Source organism: Athene noctua, chromosome 6 (assembly GCF_965140245.1).
Source record: "Athene noctua chromosome 6, bAthNoc1.hap1.1, whole genome shotgun sequence".
Taxonomy (NCBI): domain Eukaryota; kingdom Metazoa; phylum Chordata; class Aves; order Strigiformes; family Strigidae; genus Athene; species Athene noctua.
In genome coordinates this window covers 4,091,042-4,108,648 of record NC_134042.1, presented here as the reverse complement: position 1 = coordinate 4,108,648, position 17,607 = coordinate 4,091,042, and the positions used below count along the sequence as shown (strand labels likewise).

At 39.3% G+C, this 17,607-nt stretch overlaps 1 protein-coding gene across 1 annotated transcript in view; it reads right to left on the bottom strand.

The window, feature by feature from the left end:
* Nucleotides 1-4,787, bottom strand: part of CD44 (CD44 molecule (IN blood group)) — a 58,257-nt gene extending 53,470 nt beyond the window's left edge. The window contains exon 1 of the mRNA XM_074909067.1: nucleotides 4,664-4,787. Within this exon, the coding sequence (XP_074765168.1) occupies nucleotides 4,664-4,730 (67 nt within the window). The 5' untranslated portion in view covers nucleotides 4,731-4,787. The remainder of the gene's footprint in view (nucleotides 1-4,663) is intronic.
* Nucleotides 4,788-17,607: the final 12,820 nt, after the last annotated feature.

The following is a 17,607-nucleotide window of genomic DNA, read 5'->3' as shown; positions in this document are numbered from 1 at the left end:
TCAGCTCCGGCAGCAGCGGCAAGGGAGGAAAATCACAGCCAGCTGCTACCGATATTACTGCTGATGCCACTGTAGGGAGGCCTGTGATTTGGCGGGTAGGAAACTGATAGACGTTCAGGAATGACACAATTCTCTCTGCCGCCAGTATTAGCAGCAGCCATAATGGTTACTGGTAATTACAGTGTCTAATAGCTTTGAATTGATTACCACCTCCCTGGGAGTGAGAGACAACTGGGTGTTAACAGCTGAGGAACTTCTGGTCTAGTCTATTAAGTCATTATCAACTACACCAAAGTGGCTTCATGCCTACAGTTGTCAATAATCCACAGAAAACGGTCCAAACCACCAGATATATCACAAAGAAACACAAGTAAAGGCAAATAATGAAATAGCCTGTGGATGTGGATTTTACTTGGTAGCAGCAATCATTTACGTATCAGAGACGTGTTGGGGACAAACCCAACCTCTGTCTTGCTCCTCTCACTTTGCTGGCCTTCAATTCCTAGCTTGAACTTCTCTAGTCTAAGACTTCAGTTTAGTGCTGAAAACTTAAATTTGATAAGGCATGCTCTCAGTTACTAGCTGATGCTAAAATATCATGTGTTTTGAACACCATGAATTGTTCAAGTACAGTGTTGTATAGTTTTCAAAGCAGGCAGGATTACTGTGGTGGGTCATGTCTGCTTCATGATTACCGTCTCTGTGCAGTTACAGTTCACAGGTAACTGTACATTTAGCCTTGGTCCTGGAAAAAGCAATTTTAAAGGAGTGTGGCAGAACACCTTCACTCACCCTCTCTCGTAGAATTATCTTTAAAAAAATAACAAAATCTATGTTTTGTAAATAATGGAATATGTGTCATATGAAGTTGAGAATTATCATCTTCCATCTTGACAGTATTTTCAAACACTTATCCGTTAGTGCTGGAACAGAAATGCAAGTCAGGAAGAGCAGAAAGCAAATGGGAAAGCCTTCTTGCAGCATCTCTGGAATTCCAAAAAACTTTTAAATTCTTGGAATGACTTATCCTCTCCTTATATAAGAAGCTCAACATATTTTCCCTGGAGTGTATTCCACTACCAGTCAACTACATTCAGAACTAAAATTGTCCTTTTATCAAAGAAGAAAAAGAGTTACCAGAGGTCTTCTACTCCATCTTCTTACTCAGTAGTACAATCACTAATACCCAAACTGTCCTTTGAAGATGTTTATCTAGTCTGTCCTTCCTAATCTGCCTTTAAAAATGATGTCTCTTAGCAACCTATTTTCAAATGCAATTACTGCTCTGTCTAGCCACTCCCTCTGAATACCATCTCTTCTCTGGCAAGAATATTGCCATCTTGCGTTGTTTACCCTTTGCTTTTTAATTAACCCATATCCCACAGAGCTCACCAGAGCTTCTTCCCCCACCATGTCAGAAACACCAGTTTTACTTTTTCTAACTTTTCAAGTATCTATAAGCTCCACTCTTATTATACATTAACTTGATTGCTGCTGCTATCTTTATTCCTCATTTATTTTCTCCTGTTTCTGACAGTTGCTATCAAAATTACTGGAAATGTCTGCAGAGGTTTACACTAGGTTCTTCCTTGAATACATTTCAGATTTCTTCTTTAACTTAAATCCTTCGAGACTCCATGCAGTCTATATAACTAATTGTAGTCGCTTCCTGTAATCCACCATGCTCCTTGCCATACAACCTAACATCCTTTGAGATCTACATTTTTCCTCACTATATTTTCCTGCTTTCTTCCGTAAGTTCTTTCATTTGAAATGGCAGTTGTCCTTCAATGAAGGCATTTTTTGGTACCCATTCATGAAATTCTGGAGAATCCATCTTTTCTGCAAGTATTTTAGTAGTGATGAGCTCGTGATTCGCTCTGCTGTTTATACCTGTCTATCAGCATCTCAGGACTTCTCATCCTGCTGGCATACTCTTGCTACAGAAGAACCTCATGCATGTTTAGTTGCTATATGAATAATTGCAATATTAATACTGTCTTCAAGTCCTGGCCTATAAAAGTCATGGGAACTGTTTTGGAAAGAAAGACACACCAGGTATGGGGGGGAACATTTCATTTAACCTTGGCTAGAGCTACCAGTGGTTTTAAAAGTATTTAGTTTAAAAATTTCTTCCTCAATTGTATGATGCTATCTTTCCTCATTAAGTCTTTCTCTGACTTCCTGTTTTTAAGGTAATGGTTCTGCATTGCGGTGAACACCAGTAACTAAAGAATCAACAAACATTTCTCCAAAGATTGCAAGACAATCCTCTGCCATGGTTTGTTGGCTCTGTGTGTAAGAGTATTTCAAGGGCAGGTATATAACCTTTCCATTAAACAATGATCAAGTTCAAGTGAACTTTTAATAAAGTCTAGTTACTTTTCAGCTTTGGGAAAATAGCCAAGATACACAGTGTAAGTGAAAATAAACTAGCACAAAGACCTTCTTCAAACTGTTTTATTTACAAATCTACATGATGGATATACAAGCCAAGGGGCAGGCAGGTCCCTTCCTTTCTCACTGACTGATAGCTATAGTAGCCCTGTCTCGGAGCCTTGCCTTGTACTGAGACTCTGGCAACCTCTTCAGGGCTAATAGCTAAGCTCCTTCATTTCATCTGTATTACTACTTCTATTCCAGCTTCTTCTACTTTGGGGGTCAAAATTGTAGGTTTTGCATTGTGTTAGTCAAGGAAAAGTTTGAGAGAAATATTTTTACAAATACACAAGGGAAAATCTCCCCCAGAATCTTTGTTAACCAAGATGTCAGCATCTATATCCTCCTGAATCCAGACTTCTTAGACAAGAAAACCAACATTAACACCATGAGTACACCTTGGTCACATGTCAGTGACAATATGGTCACAACAGCACAGAACTCAGGATGAATAAGTTTTCAGTTGCTCTCTCTATCTCCTCTTTAGTAACCACGTTAACAACAACCCCAGGTCCTTTCTAATTCTGCAAAATTCTGTACTAAAAGAATCAAAATTCCAGTTTGGAAGCAGATCTGAAATTTGTCTTCAAGCAAGATGCTTCCCAACAGCAATGGCCACTACTCTATGATACACAGAGAAGTTACTGGTTTAAAAGAAGAAAATATAACCACCAACTAGTGTTTTGAAGTCATTACTGACTACAAAGTCATGCTGGAATGTACTCCATACCAACTAAAATATATTGTAGCTATAGTCTAATACCTTGCTAAACCATTAAAGAAACTTCCCTGTGGGGCATATATGAAGTTTGACATACTTTTTTTCTAACTATGCTGAAGGCTAGATGATGGAGTTTTCTGCTATGCCTCACTGTAAAAATGCATTACTCCCAGAGTCAGTGCAGACCCTGCTTCTTTAGAATGTTCCTGGCAGCTCATAAAAGGAGAAATCAGTTGAGCAGGCGGTAACCAAATAATTATAATACTCATACATCATACAGACTTGGACCAAGCCAAGGTTTTAAAAATATCTCAGGCATATATTTACCTACAGTACCCCTGACCCTTCTCTAAGGGCTTTATCCATATACCTGATTTTAGCAAGAGCATTTTGATACAACGGACAATTTTGAAAAGTAAGCAGTGAAGGAGCTTCATCTATCACAGATGCTCTGGGAACTGTTCACTCTGACACACCCATTCACAGACTGGCAGCGCTGCAACCATTACAGAAGTATCCACTGTTGCTCACACAAACGAGATATATAAATATACACTCACACAGAGCCCTTGGGTGACAATGGCCATGAAAAATGTATTTTGTTACACTCCTGGAACTGATGAGGGGAAAAATAATGTAGAAGAGTAATTGCTGTCCCTAACCACAAAATGCCTTGAGGCAGCTGCTGTCACAGTGAGAGTCTGTTAAAAGCATGGCCATTTCCCTCAAACACCATGTGAAATTTCAAAAGCATTTTGTCATTTTGGACAGACAATTTTTATTTTTTCTTCTATATTAACATTTAATTTTTAAATACAAATGTTTGAAGCACATAACGAAGCTACAGAAAGTTAACTGAGAACTGAATTTTGTGGTCACTTCAAACCCCCTTTGTTCTAAATTTCATGATTCAACCCCCAAGAAACCTCAGGAAGTCAGAAACAAGCATGCTTGGCACAAAACTCTCCAAATTTCAGTCACATCACTGCAGTTTTGCTTTTGTTCAGCAAGGCTGTGTCCAAACACAGTACGCATTAGCTGTTAGTTCAGACCACGTAAACTCAAGAATGCAGTTGTTGTATGCTGGGGGGGGGGGGAGAGGGGTGGAGGGTGTCCAACACCCCCCCCACCCCCCCCCTTTTCTTTACTGTCTGAAACAGAACTGGGAGAGCAATGAAGTATGTAACAGCAGTCACATTGTCGAACTGAGCTTTACCAGAGCTATTCAGTACTCCCTAACATACTTCTGTTCTTAGTTTAAACTTCACTTGAATGTTCTACAAGTCACTTTTTATACATCTGGAGTTGTCCTTTACAAGCAATACACAGCCTCCCGTGATTGTACAGACCAGCACAGCTAAAGCATCTCTGATAACTCTTAAAAATGATAAAACTTTGTATAAAAATAGACACAAGAAAGCTATTAGCTATCTAACAGAAGAGCTCGTCCTGTCTAAAGCATAAACTTATCAGCAACGGTGCTTTCATTCATAAAAAACTTACGTGTTTCTGCTAGACAAAGCTTCAGCAAACATAATCCAAAAGTTGCCCATAAGGAGAAGTTGGCCATTGTTTTCTTGGAACTGTTTTGCAAAATACCAGAGATCCTTGCAAGCTACGGAAAGAAGAAAAGCCCAGACGCTTGTTAAGCCTGCAGTCAATGAGTCTGAAGTTTGCTGCACTTTATATTCTGATTCAAAGGAACTGAAGTAATGACATAACTGGGAGGGGGAGCTCCATCAAAAGTCACACCCATATTGCAACAAAAGTTACCCAGCAGTGGAAGAAATGGGAGTGGGAGGGGAGTTAGTACTGACTAAGCAGCCACCCTTGAGTTTTAAAGAGGCACTAAACCTCCTCTTACACAAGTACAGTCAAAAGTTTTACTTATTGCGCTTGCAGGAAAATTTGTGTAATCTCTTTTGAGTTAGCTGAGCAAGGCACTGTTTGTTATAAGCTTCCCCTCCTGCATTTTAAAATCTCCTCATTATTGCAAGCCAGGTGAATGTAAAGCACTAGAATTTCTGAACCCCAGCAAAGCATCTACAACTTCCTGGATGTTTCCCAAAAATATTTTGCTTATTTTGCCCCATCTCACCAATTTATCGTTTTACAGGTCAATTTAGAGTAAGCACAATGCCTGCTTTGCCATGAACCTTTCTAAAACATTTCTGTTCGTCCCTGGAGAATAACCTCATGCAGAAGGTAAGTCAAGGCAGTTCCACCTCCCACAGCCCACTCCACCCTGGGCTTCCCTGTGGCTCCAGCAAACGTGGTAACTAATGCCAGTGCCAGCAGTGATACTGAGGACTAAGGCTGATGTTTTATTGCATTGATGGTATGAGGTATGGAATGAATTATTCCTCCTATTCCCAATTCACAAAGCAGAAAAGCACGATGAGAACGTACGACAGTGACATTCACGCGAGGTCTCAGTTCCTGAGGGACACATGTTCATTGCAGTGTGGGATTTTGTGTGGCTCTAAATGCCACATGAAATCCCCGGTCAAAAGCTCAAAGCCTCTGTAGATAAGTGAAAGGCATGTCTGTTGTGTGCCTTAGCAATTTCTCAGGATGCCTCCATACACTGGCCACTTCAGAGCTGCAGAATTGCGACAGTGTTGTGTGTGCAGCGGAATGATGGGTTGGTCAGGGATCACCAAATCCACTACATCTCACCTTAAACAACCAACACGTGGCAATGACTGACAGCCAGTAATGCCCCAATTTCGGTTTCACTCAGCAAATTTGAAATGAATAGTTCTATATCAGATTACCGTTTTGTCGATCCTCCCACTTGAAAGAATTTTCTCATTAATTTTTAATCTCTGTTAACACAAACAGTGGAAAAATACAGACAGGTCCTTCCAGACACAAGCACAAGAACGTTACACAAAGAGGTTTTCAGGACTTTGCCTTCTCTTTGACTTTTGACTTAGAGATGGCTGGCTATCCTTTCCTTAATCAGCCAGATTTTTAGCAACAGGTTCCAACAGGCTTTTCCTACAGGTCTAGAATATCTGATGGGACACGGTTAAAGTGAAAATCTTTCTTTAAAACACAGGGGATCTTTTTATTAAGAGGCTAGCAACTTTGAAGTTACAGATAAAACACCTTTTGTTTAGTGAATACGCTACTTTCTCTTTTTAAACAAATGGCTTTAAAAGCAAGGAAAAACCAATCTCCTATATACCTTCCTGTTTACAGTAGTGGATAAGGAATAGTTCTGTGAATTCCTCTACGTTTATAGCTATAGATATTTTGGCACTGAAATATATGAATGAAGTTTAGTGGAATTTAAAATACTGGTGCACGGTTAATGCATACTGTAATTTTGCTAAGCATATCTTTTTCTTCAATTGCTAAATGACTTCTAAAATTCACCCCTATGGATGAAACAAAATAATGGAATATTTAATTAAAATTTTAGTATCTTTGAGTCGTATTTTTCTGATGAACATAAATACCTCTCTTAAATTCCTGTATTCACAATTATATGGAATGAAAAAATGAAAGTAAGTTTTCTTTGGCACAGGTAAATGGAGACTAATGTCCATTTCAGTGATGTGGGCAACTGTTACAGGCACAAAAGTCTTATTTTACCAGGAGTGGAATTTCCTAGTCTCTTCATGGCCTGAAGTTTCTAATTCTAGCCCTTCTAACATCAGGTTACGAACAGGTGGTTTTCTCAATACTGAATATTATTTGATATGTATCTGAGACTTCTCAGTACTTCTCTGTGTGTTTGGTGGGGGTAGATGGTATTGCACTTCGGAAAGTCTCCTGCTTGTTGCCCTGTGAAATTGGGCTAAGATTAGGTAGGATTAGACCTGGTGCATGGATGTGCTAGTACCTAATTGCAAAAGGAAAAGATTGGTGTGTGTATATATAAAAAAAAATAAATAAAATCACGATATGTTATTTAATGTGATAAACCACAGAAATATTTAATGAACTGTATGCATATAACACATAAGTTTGTCCAGTTCATATGCCATATGCCTGCTTACATGCCAGCCTAGGACACACACTTGCATTCCAAAGCACTGAGTGTTTCAAAGAGATGCTATTAACAAATAGATAGCAAAGCTGACACAAAAATATGTCCTTTCCTACCCAAACATGAAATTTTTTCCCTAAAATATTTTGGCCCGAGGTAGATAGCAGTCCAGACTTAGCCTGGGTGCAGGGCCTGATGCTACCAGAAAATTTAGACAAAGGAGGAAAAATTTTTTTGGGAAAAGTTTTTTTGGTTTAGGGGGTTTTCTTTGTGAGAAATACGTAACTTCTCCTTTAGCTTGGGATAATTTTAGTATACAGGAACTGAAAAATCCTAAATCAAATCTTCAGCTGAGGAAATGCAGCAGAGCATCATTGTAAGTTGAGCCTATCAGTTTATTCCCATTATGGATTTGTTCCCGTGACATTATTGATAACAAATCACATAGTTAAACGTCAAGCTTTTGCAATTTGCTTACTCCCTTGGCAACAAGCAGCTAAATTGCTGACACTAAAAATTTGTAAAATAGTAGATAGTACCACATGAATTAAGTTTTCAAAAGACAATGGGACTATACAATTGAAAAGGATAAAAGCCTAGCATCTTCTGTGAAGCCTTTGGCACAGCAGATACTGAATCTGTGATGGTGTAATATAGCACAGGAACACCAAAATAACTAATTAGTGATTTTATCACATACATGAACTGTTGCCAGCAGCAATTAATTTTGATAAAAGTCCTATTAGGGAATACATGTATTGGAGCCCTAGAAAAGGAAGACACAGGACTTACAGCAATATAAAGAGATGTTTTTGCAGGAACCCCTGCAGAGGATGAAATTCTGGCCTAGCTGCAGTCAAGGGCCAAAATTTCGCTGAATTCAGTGGGTCAGCCTCTCCGTATAATGTATATTTATTTGGGTTTTATTATATGGACAGACCAAAAAGTGAATGTACCTGAAGATATGATGGAAAAAATGACACCAGTGGAGATCAGTTTCACTATTAAATGGGAACAATTGAAAGGGGGAAGAATGACATTTTCTTTCTGTCAAAATAGCCAGCGTTTGTATTCTAAAAAACAGGAACTTCAAAAAAGGAAGCTTCTAATTCGAAAAACTTTTTTTTTTTCTATTATCGGCAGAAATGCCTTTTTTTTTTTTAATTTAAATAAATCCTTTTCTGAATATACTTTGGTGGTAATTTAAAGTTTGTTATGGGGAGTTGAAGAACATTGTTTTGGTGAATATAAAGCCCACAAATCTCATTAGGTAATTCTGGCCATGGCAGCGTTCATTCTACATAGACTACGGCTGGTCTGTGAGCCTGGCTGCAAGTCAGTGTTGGGGGAGGAGGGAGGATTTTATACCCATTTAACTGTCATCTCAATAAGATAAGGTATTTTTAATAAGATTTCCTCCTGTGTCCCTAGACTGCAATATTGTTTCCTGTATTTCAGACCAGATTTAATTTCTATGATCAACGCTGAAGCCAGGTTTTGTAATGGAAACTGTTGTAAATGGTTCAGTGCAGCAAATCCTGTGCTGCACTTTTCTTGGGCTCTGAGTGCTGATGGGAAGCATGAGAAGAGCCTGTGCTGGTCTAAGCCAGAAAAGCTACTCTTTTGGCTGGAGGGTAAAGCACTCCCTTGGGAAGTTGGGCACCCGGTTCTACTCCCATCAAACTTTTGTTCCTAGATGTAATTTACAGCCTGTGTCCTGCAGAGCATTAGGAAGATGAACAATGGCTCCTAGTTGTTTACTTCTGAAAAAGGCAGCAACCCAGATCGGCACCTACCGCATGGATTCATCAGCCTGTTTTACTGGTTTGCCTCAGATTCTTAAACAACTCACTAATCCAACACAGGCAAAAATCTTTAACAGCCAGAATTGCTCAGGTAGGCTATAGGCAACTCTTCGCAGCACGGATTTTCCTGGGGCACACCCTGTGGCCCCATCAGCACTCTCGTTGCCAGCACCGTCCCGCAGCGCTCGGTCTCTGGCTGGCACACACCGCTCCCAGCAGAGCACAGCCAGGACATCCCAGCCCCAGTCCCTGCTCACAGCTCTCACACCACTACACCCAATTAGTTGCTACATTGCCGGAGAAGGGGCAGGAAACCTGCGCACAGCAGCTGTCCGAGCAGGCTGCTGAACGCGTCGGTGACTAACCGACCCGCAGTCACCTGAGCAGAGGCCTGGGGCTCAGGACACTACAGGGGGACCTGAGGAGAGAACAGGAGACACATTTTCTCTACAGGTGGTTTCAGTCTACCTCCGCCCCTCCCTTCCCCTGGTTGGCCCTCCCAGCACACACCACGCAAAAGGACCCTGGAAACCCATCAGAGCATGAGCTGCCATCTCTGCGCTAAACGTTCTGTATTCCCACCGTCGTTTCTTTCATTCGAAGTTTAACAATAGGTAAATCAAGCTTATACTGGGCCATTTCCAGGATGTGCTCTTCCTCACTCTCCTCCCTACCGTCTTTCCATTCTCTTCCTTTTGATTTTGCTTCTTGACTTCTACCTTGACTTCTCTCGTTCATCAAAACTCGTTTCTCCTTTTTCTTAGCCCCCATCCTTTCTCATCCACTCTCCCTTCTATGCGGTCTGGTGGCGTAATTAAATCAAACATTTAAAGCTTCGGAAGAGCAGGTGAGCTTTACAAAATGCAGACATTCACACGACTCAGGAAACACTCGATATTGGCATAAGCAAACTGTTAACTGTACCCACAGATAACTCCTTAGAGGTTCATGCCTAATATGGACCTGGCCAGAGCCATTCAAAGTCAAGGGAAGTTTTCTACTGATATTGTGGAACTCTGAGTCAAGCCAGCTGTGAAGAGTGTTTGGTTTAGTCCCGGTATCTATATTATGATAACTCTGCATACTGTATTACGTTTTTTACCTTGTATATGTATAAGCCGAGAGGATAGAGGGATTACATCAGATTTATAGCCACTGATAAAATATTTCCCGATCTAAAGAAAGTAAAAACCAGTTTTTAGTTGCATTCATTCATAGAACAATTTCTGTTTATGCCAGGTCTGTTTGTGCCAGTCTGCCATAGCCACATATAGCATAGCCACATTTAGGCTGTGCACTAAACATAGCAGTCTGGGAATGAATAGTTAGGCCTGTCTTTTCCAGTTACAAAGAACACTAAAATCAAACCTGGTCTGTATATAAACAGGAACTTACCGAATTTCAGCAGTCTCCCTCTTAGTTTATGACCCCTGTGAAAAGTGGAAGGGAAGGAAAAGTATCCTAATTTTAGACCATAATAGACATGTTTGTTTTCAGACACAAAGATAATAGCTGGTTCCAGTCTGGCTCTAAGAAGCAAGGTGCGGGTGTGTGAACAGGGTGAGGAGCCTGACAGGCACACCAGTGCTCAGTTTTAGATTGCTAAACTTGGTGGGTAAAATACACATCAAGAAGTCTGTACCACTTATACCGCTTTAGGTAATGAATTGCTACAGCAGTAGCATCTTCTTCCTCAAATTGACGACTCCTTGGTGCAAGAGCAGCAGCTTGTTTACTAAGATCTGATCCTCTCTGCCTGGGCATACCCAGACAAAGCCAGGACAGCTGTCTCCCTGAGCCCAGCTGCAAAACAGGGAGCCCGAGGAGGTGCCCCGGGTCCAAGCAGCATGAAGTGCCCCTCCACAGATGGAGAATGCCCAAGGCAGGAACACCACCGTCCCCATTTGCCCCTTGGAGCTCACTTGGAGTGTGTAGAGGTGGCAGTTAGGAAAGCATTTGTCATTTCTGAGCTCTATTTTTATGGGGAGAATTTTCATTTCTGAGCTCTATAATTTATGTGGGAATTGTCAAGGAAAATTAACAATGACTTCTGAGAGAAACTGTTTTCTCTATATAAATAAACAAAAGAAGGTAATTCTGGGTGACTCTACAGGCAGGAGTTTTGTGTGAGGCTGGGACAGAGGCACAGGAAATAGATTTCATAAAATCAGTGAGACAAAAACTGTTTTTGCATGTCTCCATGTTCCTGAATTTCTGGCGGAGAAATAGGTAAGGGAGTAGCTAAATGCTCTTACAACACAGTGAGTTTATCTTAGAACTGGGAATTGTCACACTAGACCACACATCCATTGCCTGCTTAACAACTTGGCTTAAGTAACAATGAAAGCCAATATTTTAGAAATGAAAAATAAACTCTCATTTGGGATATTATTACATAGTTGGTAAGAGTTCAATCATGTATTGAAGATTTTCTTTCATTACATACTTAGAATAACACAGCTGTGTTTGAGAATGTATGGTCCTTACTGACCAAATGCTGCTATTACTTGTGGTTTATTTGCTTTGTGTTTTCCATAGTAAAATTGAGTGATAATAACTTACCAAAGTTAAGAAAAAAATATTATCTTGAATATGATTTTTAAAATGTGCTTGCATTCAGTTACAGTCCTTTTGGATTGTTTTTGGAGGGATGTTCAAGGTGACAGGATCTACAAGCAAGAGATATTAGCCGGACAGAAATTCTACACAGAAAAAAAGGAAGTCAGTGTTTTATTCAATTGTAAATTACAAAATTTGCGCTATACTGATGATTTATATAAATACATGAATCATCAAATGACATACACAGTATCACATGTTCATCATTGCCAACCAACCCCATATAATATTTTGGTTTCTGCATGCTCCTTTTTCAATCATTTGTGATTCATTGGTGAAGAAAATATTTGCTCAGGAATTTACCTGATTCTTTGGAACAATGCATGTCTAAAATAATTACAATGTGTTCACAAAGTTTTAATTTGCAGAAATGTACAACTGGCAATAAATAAAGTATTATGATTTATTTTTTCACCTCTAAAATATTACTTATATATGCTAAGCATTTTATTGAAGTGTTGGAAGGATTAAGGAGGTCATGTCTGAACAGCGTTTTGAACAAGTCAGATCTGGAAAACTATTAAGACTCCTTGAGATGTCGGAGTTGCAGCCAGCTTGCACTGAATTTACAAGAAATTATCTATGTCTGAGTCATCTGAGATTTCAAAGATATGATATGAGAACCAACTCAGTGTACAAATGGACACGGGAATTAGCAGAAGAGTCTGCAGTTTATCTCCTGTCCGTTGTACCTGGAAGTCCCATCAGTCAAAAGCCCCTCATCCTATCTTTTGCAAGATACATTAAGATAAGGATGTTTATACACATAAAGATTTATCTGGGATTTGTACTCCACCCAGTTTATTTTCTATAACCTACCCTTCTTTAATTGTTACAAAAATTTAATGAAAACTTTCCCTTGGGGAATGGGTAGGAGAGACGGAGATAATAGAAGGAAAAAAATACTGTCCTGTTAGTCTGATACATCTGGTGGTATAATAAACTCTGCACATCACTATCTAGCAAGCAGGAACTGCTAGCAATACCACAGAAGGAGTGTCTAAAAAGCTACCCAAGTATCTTGGGACAAAATAGAATACGTTGAGTGCACTCCTGCAAAGCTTCTTTTCCTTACGCAGGAGGACAGTCACTGCTTGGTATTAGCTAGCCCAGGAAGGATAAATCTATATCAACATCAGCTCTTACAGATTTATTACTCCCCAAGTGATGAATTATACGAGGCATATCTCAAGGGGCTTAGATGTGAGATAGACAGGCTATGAATGTTCAACAGTCTAGTTCAAATAAAGATATAAGGATACTAAAGCTTATCTCAGCTATTTAAGGATTCCTTTTTAACTTCTCCCTCCCATATTCAAATTAATTTTTTCAATCCCAGCCTAGCTAGTTTTTCCTCTCTTCTTAATCACACAGCTCTCTACAGACAGATATCTGAAACCCAGTTCACATGGCCCAGTCTTTGCTGAACTTAGCAATTCCAGAATACTTTGCACTTTTTCTAGCTTAGCCCATTAGAGAACTAACTGAAGCACTCAGAGAAAACTGAGAAATAAAAAGGCAAAAATACGCCAGACGCTGCGAGTCACATGAAGCCAGAAACTCTTACTGAATGTCTGAGGAGGTTCACATTGCATCTCTCAAGAGATTACTCATTTCCTCACAAAATACGACTGCATCATGACAAGGGCACAGCAGATCCTTTGCGCAATATTTTTAAGTACGTGAATTTCAGAGAACAGAAATATAATTTTTCTCTAACTGCAAATATGGGTTACAGTCTTAATTATTCAGATTGTGATTATCTGAAATAGAATGCAGTCAAGACTATAAGACTAAACACACACCTGTGAGGAGTAAGACCAGAGTATTTGATTGTAATGTTTTTTTGCCTGGGATGTGGAAGACAAGGATTTATGTCCTTTACCTGCTATGACCATTTCAACCACAGCTGCTGTCCCAAGAGCATATGTACACTAGGTAGTGGAGAGTTTGGTCCCCTCGATGTGGGTCTCTCAAGCATTTGTATTGAAGTTGCTCTATTTTGCCTAGACAGTTAGGGAAATATTAGGCCAGAGATAGAAAATCAACCTATGGCTGAATGGTTTTGTTTGACACTCTTGTGGGGTAACTGAGATCCTCTTATTTCCTCAGGGAGTAGGCCGTTTAGCATGTATTTTCACATCTGCATAGCAAAGAAAGCTCTAGCCTCTGTCAGCTGAGCCTGCTTCAGAGCTGAAAACATTGCAGCCACACTTGTATGGCATTGCATATGAGCTAATTAGCCTTGCATATAAACCTAACTAGCTAGGACCAGCTGCATTCTGGTAATGATCTACGACTTTGAGGAACTAATGCTTCTGTATAGCTAGGCATTACATCATGTGGAAGTGCCAGCTGGGTACATCTTCATCACCTTCTTCTACTGTACACTGAAGTCATGTTCTTAATCCCTCAAGGTGAGTTTATCTAAAGAATACAACACGTTCTGGGATCTAGTCACAAGTCACCAATAACGCTTCTTGTGACCTTTCAGATGATAAGAAAGGGAATATTTCCCAGTCTGTCTTTTCCCCACCTCCCTTCTTTTTTCTTTTTCAAGGCTTTGCAGGACTTTGGATTTTGCTGGTATGAATTTAGGCTGAAGCAATAGCCTATTCAGACCATTCTTATTTGGCCTTGCCAATAAGAAGTTCTTTGCCAAGCAGGAAATCTGGCCAAGCAAGACTAGGAAAAATTCCTCCTGAGATTCAACTGAAGTAAATGATATAACTCAGACAGAAAGAAAATTAAGCTGAACATTAGGAAGGTCCTGTTATGATACCAGCTATGTAGTAGGATAGCTTCTGAGAACACATTCATCCTTGCTGAATGATGGATGAGATGACTAGACCTTTTTAACTATGAGTCTGTGATTTACTTAAGAGGATCCCACATGTCAAATGCTATACTTGAAACATCTGAACAGTCACTGAAACAAACACTAGGAATTAATCACATCATGGTGGGATTTACCACTCCTCAGAGACTTTACTGCAGAAAAAGGGTGCTTTCAGTCACACAGCTTTCGTGCTGAAACTCAGCTAGTAGCTTCCTCTGTTTCTTGGAACACAAGTTAATTACTTTATGGGAAAGAACTTTCATATTTTAACCTGTCTCATCTCTATTCATGTTATTGACCGTCTCACATACATCCTGGATTTTGCATTCCTCAAGAATCTGTTTTATCATTCCTGATGGATGAGAGATTACCAGTAGGTAGCCAATTACAAGGTTAAAATTAAGGAATAGTTTGAGTATGAATTTATGAAATTCATTCTCAATGGTCTCTTACTTTGAGCTCCAAAAGAAACACCAGCTTATGTACACTTTCCTCCTTTGTCAAGATGACACCATGCTCTATGCTGTGCAATGCAATTAGAGCCTCACAGGATCAAGATCTGAGAATGATTTCTACTGCCTCACAGATTCAGTAATTGCTTTTAACATAAACAAGACAAAACATAGGGTTTGACACCTGACTGAATTGAGAATTCAAGTCACAGGCATTGTAAGGAAACAAATCTATACAAAAAAGCGTTCTCTTAAAGAGACATATAGTGATCATCTAGGTTAAGTACACTCTCATTGACATGCTATTAGACATTTGTCAGTGCTTTCCACACTGAGCTATTACTTTGCAAATAATGGTCACTTTTTAGAATGGTAAGCAGATTAGAATGGAATAATAACTGTGCAGCTCTGACTTGTTTCATAAATACTTATGAGTGGAGTGGTACAGAGGGAAAGAAATCATAAAAAAAAAAAAGACACAGGATTTGAAGCATGTGTACCAGGACTGGATTAAGTGCTTGGCACTATTTTAATGGGGTCAATTAATCATTTTTGAGCTGCATCTCAGAAACATGAAATACATAATGCCCTCTTCCTATACGTATGGTAGTAAAGTAAGGAACAAGTATAAAATCTGTCAAGAGATATGGTTTTTGTCACCAAAAATATCAACTCTAGAGAGACAGAGTTCTCAAGAAAAATATATTTCTATATTGTCCTTCAGATAATTCTTTACAAAGCTCATTCATGTGTGTGGTTTTAGTCATGCAACACTGACCATACGAATAACACCAAAATATCTTCATAAATCTGAGAGCCACGAGACAAGTTGTGTAAACTGGGGGGAAAAAGAGGGGAGTTCCAGGAGAGGTTCACATGATGTTGGCTCCTTTTTCTTTCTGGGGCAGAGTTGAGCTGAGATGGACACACAGGGTGACCCAGCAACACTGGCCTCAAGCCATTCTCTCCTACAGGCAGAGACTCAAATTCACCAGGATCTTTGGTCCCAGCTGAGCCTTCCCCATTGTTAAGTAGTCCCAGAATGAAGTTAAGCAAGGATCATGAGCCACAGTTTGATCCTCTGTATAATTTAGCTTTTAGTCCCTTGTCCTGAATGTAAAAACTCCAAGATGGAGTTGACAGAACCCTTCCAGCATTTTGAGGTCTGAGTATCAGCCAGTCTGTAATTTTTTTGTGGAAAGCAGTCTGAATTCAGATGTTAAGCCCATCTTCAGAGGGATTACGATCAACATCCAACCCAAACAGCATCCAGGTCTACCTCTCAATGCCCTCAAACTTAACAATACAACAAAAGGAGAATAAGATACAAAATGAAGTCTTAGATATTTATTCTGCTCCATGCTTGAACTATTAAAATCAGGGACCTTGATTTCCCCATTTTTGGTTGTAAAGTTTAGCTTTGGTTAGGAATCAGAACCTATCCGTAAGGCTGAACACTTATGGATGTAGGACTATTTCCAGTAAACCAATACGCCTCACTAGGCCAAATACCATGTTGACATTTCTCCCTGAGTATTTGCTAAAACCCAACAGATTTTAGAGGGGAAAGGAAACTCCAAAGTCTTGAGAATTTCTATAAACCTCAGCTTTCCTTCTTTGTGAAATACACCAAGATTTGCATCTGTGTTAAATGCTATGATGTGGAAAAAGGTGCAAACAGCAGAGAAAAGGTGAGCCTGGAGAGAGTTCAGAAACCTGTTTTAAGCCAAAATCTCAAGTCAGATACAAGCTTAAGGATGAGCTATGATAAGGGCAAAGAACTCGCTTCCACCCAGCAATTAAGACTTTATTGCCTCAATCAGTAATCAGTAATCATTTTCACCACCTACTCACACTCATGCCGGATAAACAGAAATTCACTCCTTAAGTTTATTTTTTAATTCAACATCAAACACTTTTGTTTAATTATTTTCAGAAGCATTTGAAATGGAATCAGAAACCATCTGTGGGGTTTATAAATAAACTCTTTTCCAAATGAACAAACACATTTTTCTCAACATCCACCTTAGTCCAATCATTTCTTTCCCCTGCATGTGGCTACATGACGAGTGAAAGAAAGACATAAATAACAATGCCAAGGATTTGGCAATGAGCTCTCTCTATTATAGTCAAGAAATTGCGCATCAGATGAAACACTGAAGAACTTAATTAAAAGGAAACAGTTACACAGTTTGTTGCACTGGGGTTTTTTTTGTTGCTTGGGTTTTTTGTTGTTTGTTTTAATTACAATTTATTTTAAACTTGCAGAAATCCTCATCAGCCTCTTAAGGGAAGTAATGGTCTCAGCTATGCAAGAATATTATAGAAATATAATGGCATTCAAGGATTGCTCGGTTTAAATATTCTTCTGTATTTCTGCATGGTAGCTCTGCTATTTGGATTCCCGTGCAACGATTAATGGTGTTAGCTTTAGTGGAGACATTTTTTTAAAGGAGAGGATCTGTAGCAGAAATTTTTGGTTGTACATGTCCATCACATTAGGTTCTCTTAAGTACACTTTTAAAAAAGAAGGGAAAAAATATACTTGTGATATCAGACTTCTTTGTATCTATTTTCATTTTGACGTGCTAATGAAGGCAGACACCTCCACAGTAGCACATAGTCATCCAAAGACACTTCTCTATATATAGATATATTAATAATAGTGTGTGTGTGTGTGTGTGTATAAAACAAGAAACTTTATGAATCACTCATCTCAGATTTAAAGAACA